This window comes from Gossypium raimondii, chromosome 10 (assembly GCF_025698545.1).
Source record: "Gossypium raimondii isolate GPD5lz chromosome 10, ASM2569854v1, whole genome shotgun sequence".
Lineage (NCBI taxonomy): Eukaryota > Viridiplantae > Streptophyta > Magnoliopsida > Malvales > Malvaceae > Gossypium > Gossypium raimondii.
The window spans coordinates 7,047,774-7,062,205 of record NC_068574.1 but is presented as its reverse complement, the minus strand read 5'-3'; the positions used below and the strand labels follow the sequence as shown (position 1 = coordinate 7,062,205).

Genomic DNA, 14,432 nt, shown 5'->3' with positions numbered 1-14,432 from the left:
CGTGGATTTTGGGTAAAACAGAAGCGAGAATGGGAAGGGAAAACAGGGACCAAAATTGAAACAGCACCTAAACTGAGCTCAAGGAAGGGATTAGAAATCGATGGAATTTGGGGATTAGGTCAGTAATGTATTAGACCCGTAATAGCAATACACTGAACCAAACAAAGGATTAAAGGGGAATTAAGTGGGGCCCATTGATTAGGGGTGTATTGGCAACCAAACATGGTGTTACAGTTCTATTCCATTCCATTCAACCAAACAATTGAATTACTATTACAGCTCTATTCCATTACAGCGAATTACCTCGTGCTGACATATAAAGACCAATATTTAATAGTAAAAAAATTATAAAAATTTTAAAAAAATGACTAATTTACTCTTTAATCTAATATATAAGATTAATTTATCAATTTTTAAATAAAAAAATAAAATATCATCCATTCATGAAGTAAAGGTTACACACTTATCTTTACCAAAATAGCAAACCTGATAAACTGGTTTGATGGATTTGGTACATCCACATGTCAAAGAACCAAAGATTCAAAATGAGTAGAACGTTAGTTCAACGAAAATATTATCGGGTATAAAGAGTATAGTCCTTTTGCTTCATTTTTTTTTGTATTTAAACTTTAAATTTTAGTTAACTTATTTTTTACAGGAAAATTTCACTTTAATTTGATAATTCATATGAAAATTCACATATATTTCATAAAATTAATAAAAAATATTTTTAAAGATTATCTAAATGATTAATAATAAATTGCGATGTGTACTATTATGTTAGCTATTTAGCCATGTTTTCCATAAAAAAAGTATTTTAACTGAGATTTGAAGGTTTATGACAAAGTGATAAAATAGATGCTAAATTTATTATTTATAAATAATGAACTTAATGATAAATTTGATCACTAATATTTGTATATTTTGTTAAAATGATCTTAATTATATTTTGAGTTTTTTTCATCAATTTTTATTTTATTTTCAAACTGTATTTTTAATGATTTAATGGATAAATTCACAAAATTTAATGAATAAATTTAAGGTTTTAATCTTTTTTTCTTTCAAAAGTTTCAATCTTTCACATATTTTTTATTGAGAAGTTTTTCTACTGAGTTAATTTTTTAGATAATTATGTTAATTTTTTAAATTAAGAGCTATTTTTTAATTTAATGTATTATTTATTTATTGTATTACTCTTTACATGCAATTATTTTATTGAATTATCTAAATAATAAATTACATATTATTAAAAATATTTTACACATAAAATTTGATTTTTCCCATTAACTTTTTAATAAAATATGCAAACATTAGTGGTAAATTTGTGAAGAAGATTTAAGTTTTTTTTTTTAATTCTCTCTTCGCTTTACTTTCTAAACGCCAAACTTTTGATCCGATTTGTAGGAATAATAAATGCCAAACTTGGCCGAAAACTTGAAATACCATTACCATTTTACCGACAAAATTAATGAACTGTGAATCATTGATTAGGCGTTGGTAAACCTTGTTAAGCAAATCAGTTAAGAGGTCACCATCAGCATCGCCGTCCAAAGTCTCCGCCGTGGAATCACAATCTGCCGCTAAAACCCAAAACTCTTCACTAATACTTCGTATTATTTTGTAGCAGTAGTTTTCGAAATTACCACTTCCAATTCAAACTGTAAACTGAATAGTCGGCTCATTAAAAAAAAAGGTAAGAAGAAAACAGCGGAACCAAATTTAATACGAGAAGAAAAAGTGGGTAAATAATGACAGGAATCATCACCTACTCATTTAAAGGTCTCAACTACGTCTCCCTACTTCGCCCCTCGGCTTTTCATCGCTATCGTTACTGCTATCTTAATCCTTTCGTCACACCTCCATTCACCAACGCTTCCTTCTCTTCTTCACTTCCCTCTAACTCCTGTAAGTTCTTTCTCTTTCTTTGTTTGGATGCTCAGAAAATCTAAAAGCAAGTGAGGGAAATTGTTGGTTTTTTTTTTTTTGCGTGTTGGTTGTCTGTTTGGTGTTCGATGAAATGGGTAGTTAAGCTTTTGATCTTTGTTGTTGAGTGCTTTCAATGGAATTTACTCCTTTTGTAAGCTTTTTTTTATATATATATATATATATATAGATATATTACTAAATTCCCTTTAAATTGTATTGTTTTGGTTTATCTGTTGGAAGTGGGATCAGAACCGGCTACGTTAATGGAAGTGGTTAAAGCAGCTTGGAGGCCATCTGTTGCAGGGAGTATAGCAATTCGAGCTGATCAAAAGAGCTATACTTACTCGCAACTCCTCTCCTCTGCATGCAACATATCTAGGCTGTTATTCAGCACCAACATCAAAATTGTATGCTTTGGGTTCATTTCATTTAAACTGACTTATCTGTTGAATTTTAAGTAGTTAATTCGTACTTCTTTGTTTGGTGATTTCAGAATAATAAAGGCGTTAGTGGACATGGAAATCTTGGTGGAGCTCGAATTGGTATTGTTGCTAAACCTTCTGCTGAGTTCGTGGCTGGAATGCTGGGCACTTGGCTTAGTGGAGGTGTTGCTGTTCCACTAGCTCTCAGCTATCCTGAGGCTGAGCTCTTGCATGTTATGAATGATTCGGTATATCCGTTAGATAACTTCATTTTCGATTTTCTTTTAATTGCTTATTGACATTTTTTTTTCTAACTTATAATCTACTTCATCATTATTAGATATTTTACTCAATTGTTAAAACTTATTCAAGATTAAACTAGTCCTATAGAGTAAGGAACTTATGTTAATGTCCATGAAACTAGGAATCCAGATCAGGTGTATTTGATCTGTTCACATTAGCATTTAATCTTTAACCATAATAGGGTTTAGTAAGTTTTCAAATGCTATTCTGCAACTTGATGAATAATGTATATTCAGTTAAATTATACTACTAGATAATAGACTTGTAATAGACGTGAAGTATTGGATGTGGTATGCATTTAATGGCAGATGACTAGTGCTAAAAACCCTATGATGAATGCCGCGATTTATTTCCTTTCATGCCCCTGTGCAGTCTCTCATTTGGTCTTCTTTTTTTCTTAATTTTTTTTAATGTGGTATTTTACTCAAGTTGTTTTTTGTTACTGTATTAGGATATATCTTTTGTATTGAGTACTGAAGACTACAGTGAAACTATGCAAAGTATTGCCACTGGATGTGCAGCACAATTTTCACTTATTCCTCCTGTTTCCAGCACTTTCTCATCCCCTAATATGACTGATGAATTGCAAACTGGAGAGATAGAAGCAGATGGAATTTTGATAGGTAATATATAGAACTCTAGCTGCGTTGATAGTTAATCTTTATGAGAATATACAAAATTATCATCCTTTTTTTTGGACTAAGCTTTCGTCTCATACTCCTTTTTTTTTTTTTCATTTTCTATGTGCAGATGAAAATCCGGCATTGATCGTCTACACGAGTGGTACAACAGGTAAACCTAAAGGAGTAGTTCATACCCATAAGAGCATCTCTGCACAGGTAATTTTCTGAACTTCTGTAGCTGTTCTGCATTTAGGTCCTCAATTATCATGTTGTATACAATGTGGAAGCTTAATTAATGAGATCTATACGTTAATGATGTTAATATTATCCCTAGGGTGTATTAAAATAAAAGAGAAATGCTTTGCTTCCTCTAACTGTTATCCAAATCAATTCTTAGAACATAGATTCCTTGTTATCTTGCATGGAAATTGGTGGTATGATATATATCTGGAAATAATATGTTTTTGTACCACATGCAATGAGCAGAGTAGCAGATAATGCAATACTGAACTTGACATTCTGGATTTCCTTATTATTCTGTTCTTTTTAATGCTTGAATTGGATTTACCTTTTGACAACTTTTTCTTCATTTCAGGTGAAAATGCTAGCTGATGCCTGGGAGTATACGTCTACTGATCAGTTTCTGCATTGTCTACCACTACATCATATCCATTTACAAACATTTATATAATTGAAATAGCATGTATTCTGCAGATATTATTGGTGAAGCATGCTTCCTTGCTGATGCTGTTACTACCTTCTTTAGTGCCTATGCTGAGTACTTGGTTTGAGAATATTCTTCACTTTGATCTCCTTAACTCGTACCATACATGTTCACGGACTTTTTAATGCTTTACTTGCCCCTTTGTATGCTGGCTCAACTGTAAGCGATACTATTATGTCCCATTTTTGTGATTTGTGGATTTTCTTATTCTTTTCTTCTTCTTTAAGTTATAAGTTTCCCTTTCAGCACTTATTTAAGTGACAAAAGTGCCATATGACTGTTTCTATTTAGCTGGGTTATAGTAGTTATTATTGTGTTATTTCAGGACAGCTTATTCAACAAGCATGATTGTTTTAATACATCTTGCCTTCTTGTTGAAGGTTGAATTTATACCCAAGTTTAGCGTAAGGAGTATTTGGCAAAGATGGCGTGAATCATACCCAAAAAATGGGGCTAAGGCTGATGATGCCATTACTGTTTTTACGGGTGTAAGTATAATTATGATCTTAAACATTTCAGTAGTTTAACATAGTTGAATGTTCTTGTATGGTTTAATCTTTGCCTGAATTGAACATAGAGGCTCATGGTGCTGTCTCCTGATTTTATTTTAGATTACCTGTATGGAAAAAATATGAAACACCTAAAGTACTGGTATTTAGTTATGATCCTTAAAATATGAGGAAAAAATTGAAAAAAGAAATTAAATAGATCTATGCTGGATGTAGCCAAGTGCTCAACATCCATGCTCAAGTCCAGTTGTGAAACACTGGTTCTTCTTCTTCTTCTGCAAAATTATATTTGTAGCATGCTAAATTTAGGGGCAATAGCATTTTCTTTTCCTTGCATGGCCATGTGTCTTTGATAGAGCATTCTACTTTTCCTGCTTATTCAGGAAAAATAGTCTCTGTAGAATTCCAATAATTTATGTTGTCTTTGTTATGCACAAGGTTCCAACAATGTACGCTAGATTGATACAAGGTTACCAAGCAATGGATCCAGAGCAACAAGCTTTATCTGCCTATGCTGCACAACAGTTGCGTCTTATGGTAAGTTTCCTGGAAAATTTTCTCATAACATGATTCATTAAAATTCTGGGTAGATGCATAAGGTTTCCTTCTGCCCATTTGCAATCTAATTTATCCTTGACAATCTGTTTATTGCCACAAAATAGGTCTAAACCTTGTGATAATATTCTTAAAAAGGTAAACTGTTTATATTTTTCAGATGTCTGGGTCTTCTGCACTTCCTCAACCTGTCATGCACGAATGGGAAACCATCACTGGACACTGCCTTTTAGAACGGTATGGGATGACTGAGGTGAGCAAACTCAACTTAAGACCAATTCTTGAGTTATTTCTTTGCATCTTACAACATCTCATTGATGTTGTGTGTCAGAAATGTTCTTATGGTTATACTGTTTTTTTGGATTGGATATATTCAGTTTGTCATGGCAATATCAAATCCATTGAGGGGTGCTCGGAAGGCAGGCACAGTTGGCAAACCGTTTCCTGGTGTGCAGGTTAGCAGCGATTTATTGGTTGTTTCTGATTTGATAGTCAGTGTTGTTTTACAAAGGGATAGACAGGGCCTTCCAAATGTGATTTGAATCATTTGATTATAGTTGCTTCTTACTGTTGAACTCTTGAATATAGCCAAAAAAAGCACAACTTCATAACAAATGAACAGCTGGAAAGTGAACCACTCATAATAAGTTGTTAGTAAATGGCAGAAATTGTGGCAGTATTATTTTGCTTGTTTCATGGAGAATGAATATAAGGGTGTCTTTGACTATGGAAAATTGGTTTTCAACAAATAGATTTTCAAAAAAATAGACATTGAGTAGAAACTTGTTCAAAGGACAACTTTTAACCTCCTAGAACCTGTCTTGCAACATGTGCCAGGGATGATAATTGATTTTTTTTTCCTCAATGGTATACCTACTTTTCTTTGTTACTAGAGAAAACATTGTTCCTTATATAGACAATGAAGAATGTTGACCAGAACAAAGACAATAGTTAGAAAAGGTTTTCCAGTACCGAGCACTGAAGAAGAATTGTAGTAGAAATTTCTTTTTGTTTTCCTTCTAAAAGGGTTACTATACAACTTTTATTCCTTGACATGTTGAGACTATTTATTTCTAATAGGTCAGGATTGCTGAAGATAAAAGCGGGGGTGGTACAATTGGCGAGGGTGAACTTTGTGTTAAAAGTCCTTCATTGTTTAAAGAATACTGGAAACTTCCTCAGGTATTTCCTTATATCATCTGAATTTTTCTTGTAACCTAATGGAATAATCTCTCATGCTCCAGTTTTTTTCTCTTTTATCAAATATAGCCATTGCTTTAGAATTATGAAAAAGTGTTCCACTGTTTTGATCTTAGAATATCTTTTCTGGGTTTCCTGTTTTACTGGAATTTTAGTTCTCCAATTTTATTTCTTACAACCCTAATTGAGGAACTGATGTTGGAGACCACCTAGAAATCATGCTGCTTTTCTGATATTGAATTTGGGGAAATGGTCCTCCCTGCCTTTTCCCTTAGTCAAGGACTAAGAAATGTCTTCAATTGCTTGGGCTAGAGACATATCCTAGATGTCTTATGCTAATTGTGCTTTAACTACAAGGACAGTAAATTCATTCAATTTGTTTTCCTAAGTATAGGTAACCAAGGAATCGTTTACTGATGATGGGTTCTTCAAGACTGGGGATGCTTGTAGAGTAGATGAAGATGGATACTACGTCATTTTGGGACGTAAGGACATCTGGTTTCATATTGTTGATTGTTCAGTTGCTTGTGATAAATTATGCTGGCATTTTCTTAGTAATCTTCTTCCTTTCCCTTTTTAATAAAGAATTGTTGATAATAACATGCATTTTAGCACTTTCAGAAAACTAAATGTTGCTCATCATATGATACTTCTCATTGATACTGTCAATACATTCTGCCTTATCTCCTGCTGGGTATGGAATATGGTGATTTGCTTTCTTTTTGTTTGGTTGATCTCCAATAGTTAGCTTCAAGTTTTGTGTTCAGATGATGTCCTTTAGAAGTTAGGATGATGATTATGATGTCCTTGTACGCTCTCTATTCCCCTATTTCGCTTGCCAGTTTCCTTCTGAAGATTGCTCCAGTCATCAAGTATAACAGAACAGAGTAGATTCATACTTTATCTAGGATGTGCAACATGTCTATCATATGTTTTCCAAAAAAAAGTTAGGCAGGGGACTACATCTTCTGGGTGTTTGTCAGAGGGTGAGAGATAAGAAAATCCTACAGGTGTTTTCTGATTTTGTTGGTCTAGAGATGACAAAGTGTCAAAGCTATTCTGTGGTTTTTATCTTTTCTTGGTATGCACTTCCTGACTCGCCCTTCTCTTCTGTTATTCCTTCTTCTATGCTTTTAACTCTACTCTCTGAATTTGATTTCCTTACGGTTATTGTCTGGAAGTGAGTTTATTGCGTTATTTCATGCAACATCCAAACCTGTAAAAATCTGGATTGCGACTTATTTCTTGTTTCATGTTTTTGTGTGTAATTCGTCAGGTACAAGTGCTGATATAATGAAGGTTGGTGGATACAAATTGTCTGCCTTGGAAATTGAATCAGTTCTTTTACAGGTAAACCTGTCCGCTCAATATTCCTATTCTGAGTGGTGGAACCCCTTTCTTTTTGTTTTCAATATTTGTTCTTTGATTGTTTTTTGAGGAAAAATGAACAAAAGACCCCCTCGATGGAGGTGAAATTGTCAAATCAATAGACTAAAAATTTCATTTTTGTGCAGCACCCTGATATAGCAGAGTGCTGTGTGTTTGGCTTACCGGATAAGGATTATGGAGAAGCTGTATCTGCAATAGTGGTGCTGGATTCGGAACAAAAAAGGAAACAAGAAGAGTCAAACTCTGCTTTCAGTTTGGAAGAGCTTTGCAACTGGGCTAAAGACAAACTTGCTCCATACAAGGTACAGAGACATTTCTATATTTCACAAATTGCTTTTCTAATGCTGAATGCTGGATCATGCACTCTGGACCTTTGAATTCAATGTCATCTTAATTTCTGCAGATGTTGTTATTAACTGGAAGCCGTTTTAATACTTCGTATTCAACAATGAGACAGTATCATGCATGTAGTTGGGTCTTTAGAAATGGCTTAGAGATTTTGAGTCCAGATTAGGGTTTTTTGGGTCTTAACTGAACAAGCAATAGTGATCTTCCACCGAACCAAGATTTTATGAAGTTAGCAGAGAGTTCCTCTCATTTGCGTTCTCAACGAACCTTTCATCTATCTGAACTTCTGGTTTCAAAATTCAAACACCCTTTTATTATTCAAAATATCAATGTGTCAAAGGAGACCAATCAAAATCCTGAAATTGTAAACGGCTTCCAATGCCTCAGCAAGCCAAGCATACCACAATCTCTCTCTCGTTATATGAACTAAAAATCAATTCTGCAGTCATCAACGTGTGATTGTCATGACAAATCAATCCATTTAATATTTTGGATTAACTCATTGCATTTTCACAACCATGGCTGAGCATTGACTATAGAATAATTACCATGCGTCTGCTTTCCAGCTTCCAACGAGATTAATGTTGTGGGATTCTCTTCCTCGTAACGCGATGGGAAAGGTGAATTTCTTCTCCACTTTTGTTGCAACCAAGTATTCCGTTTAACACTTGCTAGGTGAGAATTGCAATAGGGATATTTCCATTTGACATATGCTTTTGTTAAATTTGCAGGTGAACAAGAAAGAGCTGAAGAGACAGTTGGGCAATGAAAAGTAAGCAATCTTTATTCTGAGCTACATGATAGAACACAATAATTAGGGATTGAATATCAGACTTGAAATTTTAGAACTCAGAAGCTTATGTCATGCTCAGAAATATCAAATAAGAGAGAATTTTTTACATTTTTTTTTTTGGGGAGTGAAATGAACCGTTTTTCTTCTGGTACGATACGATCCATGTTAATTATTGAATGTACAGAATTACTGATATTTCTAAACGGAGAAAAACATTTCCTTGGGCATCCTTTTTGAAGGGTAAATTTTGGGTCTGTAATGCTTGGATTGGCATGAACTTGGAGAATGCATCATTTTTTTTTCTCATTAAAGCTTTGAGTATAACGCTTATATATTAATTATTTACTTCCATTATTGGTCTTCACAATCGCATAACTCAATTTTTAATCAAGCAATTCCATGCAATTTGGGATTTCTTTTTTGGTTGGTATAGATTTTTAAACTAAACTGAATGAACAAACAGGCAATTGATTAAATAGATATTACATTTATTTAAACTAAAATAAAGAAAACTGGAAGTAAAAGAGAGCAAAACTAGACTGAAAATAAGTAAATGTATTTGAGAGAGAAACTTGGATGTTTATATTGACAACTCTACTTAGTTTCTCTAAATTCATTAAGTTGCTTTTTTTGTATTTCTCCATGAAACATACCATGTTCACCACTATCAACAAAAATAAAACAAATAAATAGCTAAAAATAAACGCATTTACCATTATTAACTATAAATGAACATATGAACTTGCCACTAAAAAGTGTTGGAAGTTGCACTAATTTTTGACACTTCTCCTTTGTGCAAACTTTTGATCCACAACTTAGGCTTGATCATGAAAATATCAGCCACTTAATCATCGGTGAATATTTATTAGCTTAACTTTTTCACTTAGAATTTTTTCGCGGACAAAGTGATGTTAAACTTCAATGTGCTTCATCTGTGCATGAAAGACTAAATTTGATGCAAGCTTGATGACACTTTCATTATCACAATATTGACACACAAGTCTCCAATTGCTCTCTTCAACCAAATGCACTCTTGTACGACCATAGTTGCTACCACATAGCTTCGGTGCTAGATAAAACATTTTACTTTTTGCTACACCAATAAACCACCGTTGAACCAGTGTTGAAATAATAACTTGAAGCTGAGTGATGATCATTTGTATCTTCAGCCCAATCTACATCAATAAGTCTATTCAGCATAAAACTATTACACCTTTTGCATACAAGGCCATAATTAAGAGTTTCTTTCACATAACGCAATATCTTTTTTGCTGCATCCAATTGATTAGTTTTTGGATTCTGCATAAATTGAGAAACTCAAACAATATATGAAATTTTCGGCCTTCTGATAGTGAGATAAATTAAGCTTCTAACAAGTCTAATGGCTTCCCTTCATTTTTCTTCAACTTGAGAATTGGCTCGATTAGAGTAGTATGCAAAGAGCCTTTTTGAGAATCAAAATAACCTTGATTTGATTTTTCAATTTCTAGACCAAGAAAGCATCCAAATTCCCCTAAAGTTTTTGTCTCAAAACGAACAAACAAGTCATTCCTCAAATTGAAAATTTTTTATTCATTATCTTTGATTATTATCATGTCATCAACATATAATAATATCAATAAATGTTAATTTGATTCTAATTTTATAAATAAACTAGAATTTGAGTCGAAACTCTGAAGTTATAAAAGATGAAGTATCAAACAACTTTATCATACCATGCTCGTGATACTTGCTTCAGGCCACAACGTGCTTTCTTCAAGTGACAAACATAATCTAGAAATTACATAGAGATAAAGCCAACGGGTTGCTCCATAAAAACGTCACGATCCAATTCTTCGTATAGAAATGCATTCTCTCCATCAAGTTTCCATAGTTTCCTACCTTTCAAAGTAGCAAGCGAAATAATTAATTGCGATGTCACCATCTTTGCTATTGGGCTAAATATCTCCTCATTGCCCAATCCATAATTTTTAGAAAACCCACGAGCAACTAGACGAACTTTAAACTTGTCAATGGTATTGTTTGGCTTTTTCTTCAAGTCAAAAACCCATTTGCAAGTGACTGGCCTACACTTTTCTAGTTTAGGTGCCAACTCCCATGTCTCATTTTGTCTAAACCTTCAATCTCTTCGTACATTGATCTTTCCCAATTTAGACAACCTTTTGCATCTTTATAACTTGTTGAAACTTTTACATTAAAAAACTATCATAAAGAAACATGAGGTTATTGTGCAATTGTTAAGTTATACCTGCCTCCTCTCCCTTGTAGACCTTTTTATTATTTATTACTCACCATCATCATGTCTTTGAATATTCGGCCTTGGGGTTGGAGATTCATTTTCCATCTCCTCCTCAATGGATGCTTGCAAATTAAGTCGGGAAATAGTTAATCCAAATTATCACCTTCACCGTTAAGAATAATATTTTCTACAGAAGATCTTTGAAAAGATGATACTTCATCAAACACCACATCTCTAGAAGTAGTAAATTTCTTTGTTTTTGGATCCATACACCTCTAACCCTTTTTAAAAGAGTCAGAGACAAAAAATACACATTTCTTTGCTTTTGGGTCAAATTTAGTTCTCTTAAACTTAGGAACATGTATATAACAAATAGAAACAAATACTTGAAAATAACTCACATTTGGCTTTTCACCTTATAACATCTCAAAAGGAGATTTCTATGTACCTAGCTAAAGAGATAACATGTATGTCACATGGCATTCACACTAAACAGCTTCTGCCCAAAGCTCACAAGGAAGATTCTTGTCATGCAACAAAAAAAGACAAAATGAAGCAATATAACCAAACTTTCTTTTTACAATTCTATTCTGTTAAGGAGTGTTTGAATAAGTCATTTGACAAAAAATTTATTATTATCCTAGCATTGAAAAAAATCATCTGACAAATATTCTTCACCATTGTCACTTTGAAGACACTTTATCTTCTTCCCAAACTCTTTTTCAATAACATATTTCAGCTTCACAAACTTGGATAACTCTTCACTCTTGTCTTTAAAAATTTTAACCCAAGTGAACCTTGAGTGATTATCCACCAACACCATTACATAGCAATGACCACTATAGCTTGGTGTTCTCAATCTCGTCAAGTTTATATGAACCAATTCAAATAACGTGAATCGCAGATTTGATGACCTTTTGAAAGGAAGACGATGAAATTTATCATATTAACAACCATGACAAGTCACATCTTCATGTACATTCTTCAGAATTAGCATGCCATCTAACAATCACCTAGAAGAAATCTATTGTGACATTTGGAGGCCTACATGACCCAATTGAGCGTGCCAAATTGCAACATTATTGGTTTGACTAGCTCTCTTTACATTAGTTTCACCTGTTAACATAACAAACATAGAACCTTTTTCTTCCCAGTAAAAATAACACCACCAAGAGTATTTTTACATTGTTAATAACATTTACATCCTTTAGGCCAAACAAGACATATTTTCTAGAATAAGGAAACATGACATAAATTGAGAGGGTTTTAATTGAGCTATAAAATCTAAGAAAGATTCTAGTTGAATCATAAAAGCTATGGATTGCACTACTAACTTCACTATGGAGGGCCGAATATGAGGTATAGAAAATCTATGACACTATAATAGTATGGATATATCTAAACCTGAATTAACCATAAAAGGACAAAACACATAATGGAGACAGTAAAAACACATAATGGAGACAGTAATGTTTGACAGAATGGTAGACGTAGTCAAATATCGCATATGAGGACAAACCCTGAGGATTTGTTTAGCTAAGACTCTTATAGCTAGAAAGCTTTTTAGGAAACATATGAAAGGGCACAAGAATACGAAACATGACTCATCTACTTCGTTAGGGCAAGTGAGAAATTGCTGGATCTAGTGTCATAAGTGTAGTATTTTCGTCAATATATGCTTGTAATTTTTTTGAACAAATTGGTTAACAAAACAAATTCATTGATTACATTAATATACTTTGTATAATTGCCCTCACATGATTTTTGCACACAAAATAAAATGGAAGCAAATGTTGTTCATTAGTTGTCTAAATGTTTAACTAATACTAAGCGGTATTACGTGGTTAGATCGTAGTACGGAAAGCAGCTTGTATTAGTAGACGAACCTAAACATGTCCTTAGTCTAATCGAAAATGAGCAAACCGATTGAAAGACTACTATGTCGTCTATCAAGTCCAATTGGGGAGATGCATTATCTTAGGCATCGGAGCGGATAACTCCCAGAAGATAGAGATATAGATGTGGTTGACCGGACTAACAGTACATCGGACAAGACCCAAGCAGAATAGATCCTGAATCTGTTTATGGATTTATTCACTTGTGATGTTCATAGTGTGACATACCTAAATCTTGAGTAGATGGTGGATTATGTATGCGCGACTCGTACACTTTGATGTAAGTAAAAGTCTGAGTTCAAATAGATAATGAACCGAAAGTTGGTGAGTTAGTTGTACGACTTCTGTAGAATGTAGCATCATTCACAATAGTGGAATTCATAGCCCAAAACATGGGTAAATGATATTCTCTCATTAGCATTACATGGTTGATGAAAAGTAAACGTGGTCATGGGTCGTCCATCTTTGTGATGGATGACTTGATCACTAATTGATAGTGATTGATTTTTCATGAAGTAAAATGTAATGGTTACCATAAGATAAACTAGGATCATATTGGGAGAACGAATATTATCCCAAAGAGATCAAAGATACCCTATGAGGGTAATACACTAATGACAAGGTCATTATATGAGCATTATAGTTGCTTTCGTAATGGTATGTCATTAGGGACAACTAAGTCACGATACTATAGTGGAATGACTTCGTGACTAAATGAGTTTATACTTAATAGGTGAAAAGCTAAAACTTAATTATAAATCATTTGAGTATCAACTTCATACGTCCAATTGGTCCCTCCGCTAACTCGTTGAAACTAGAAATTAATTGCGTGTTTGAATAAAAATGAACGGAATGAATAGAAAATGAGAAATGGAAAACATTCATGAATAATTATGGTTTTCTCCGAAATGGAGAAATGAAATCATTTGGAAATGAATATAGGTTCCCAAAAATGAAAATAGAAATGAAAATTTGCAATCCTGTATAGGATTACTTAAAAATGATGGAAGAGTAAGTGTAATGACCCAAAATTCACGGGCATCGAAAAAGTGCAATATTGGGCCTCCATCTTAGTGAAATGGGTTCGTAAATAATTATTAGAAATATTTATGAGACTAGTGGTGTGCCTAATTAGGTTCTAATTAGGTGAATTTAGCTTAATTAAGAGTAATTAGGAAAAAGAACTAAAGTGAATAAAGGGTAAAAGTTGAATTGTAGATTAAAAGAAAATAAAAAGGACCAAAATGACAAATAAGTCATTTAGCATAAGTTGAGGCCGCAAACAAAACAAAATGATTTTTGTTTGTTTAATTAATATAAATAAATAAATTAGTTATAAATTTAATTATGTTAAATTATAATAATTATATTGTAATTAATAAAATAAGGACAAGTGTGTGGTGATGGTAAAATAAATGTGTAATAAATATATGTAAACATTTGTAGTATAATTATTTACTTACTTATATTTTAAACTAAAGATATTTATTATTAAATTAATTTATT

General features: G+C 33.1%; 1 protein-coding gene across 2 annotated transcripts; it reads left to right on the top strand.

The window, feature by feature from the left end:
* The first annotated feature begins 1,653 nt into the window (after positions 1-1,653).
* On the top strand, positions 1,654-9,103 carry LOC105776753 (probable CoA ligase CCL8). 2 transcript variants are annotated; one of them, XM_052621965.1, is made up of 17 exons: positions 1,654-1,905; positions 2,167-2,333; positions 2,420-2,596; positions 3,103-3,274; positions 3,402-3,490; positions 3,870-3,941; positions 4,107-4,157; positions 4,379-4,486; positions 4,946-5,044; positions 5,223-5,315; positions 5,440-5,517; positions 6,143-6,244; positions 6,657-6,816; positions 7,539-7,612; positions 7,777-7,953; positions 8,566-8,619; positions 8,731-9,103. In XM_052621965.1, the coding sequence occupies exons 1-17, from the start codon at positions 1,749-1,751 to the stop codon at positions 8,773-8,775; spliced, it is 1,875 nt and encodes a 624-aa protein (XP_052477925.1). In that variant the 5' UTR covers positions 1,654-1,748; the 3' UTR covers positions 8,776-9,103. The 2 variants fall into 2 exon arrangements, with proteins under 2 accessions (XP_052477925.1, XP_052477926.1); XM_052621966.1 differs by having other exon boundaries at positions 1,682-1,905; positions 6,657-6,747.
* Positions 9,104-14,432: the final 5,329 nt, after the last annotated feature.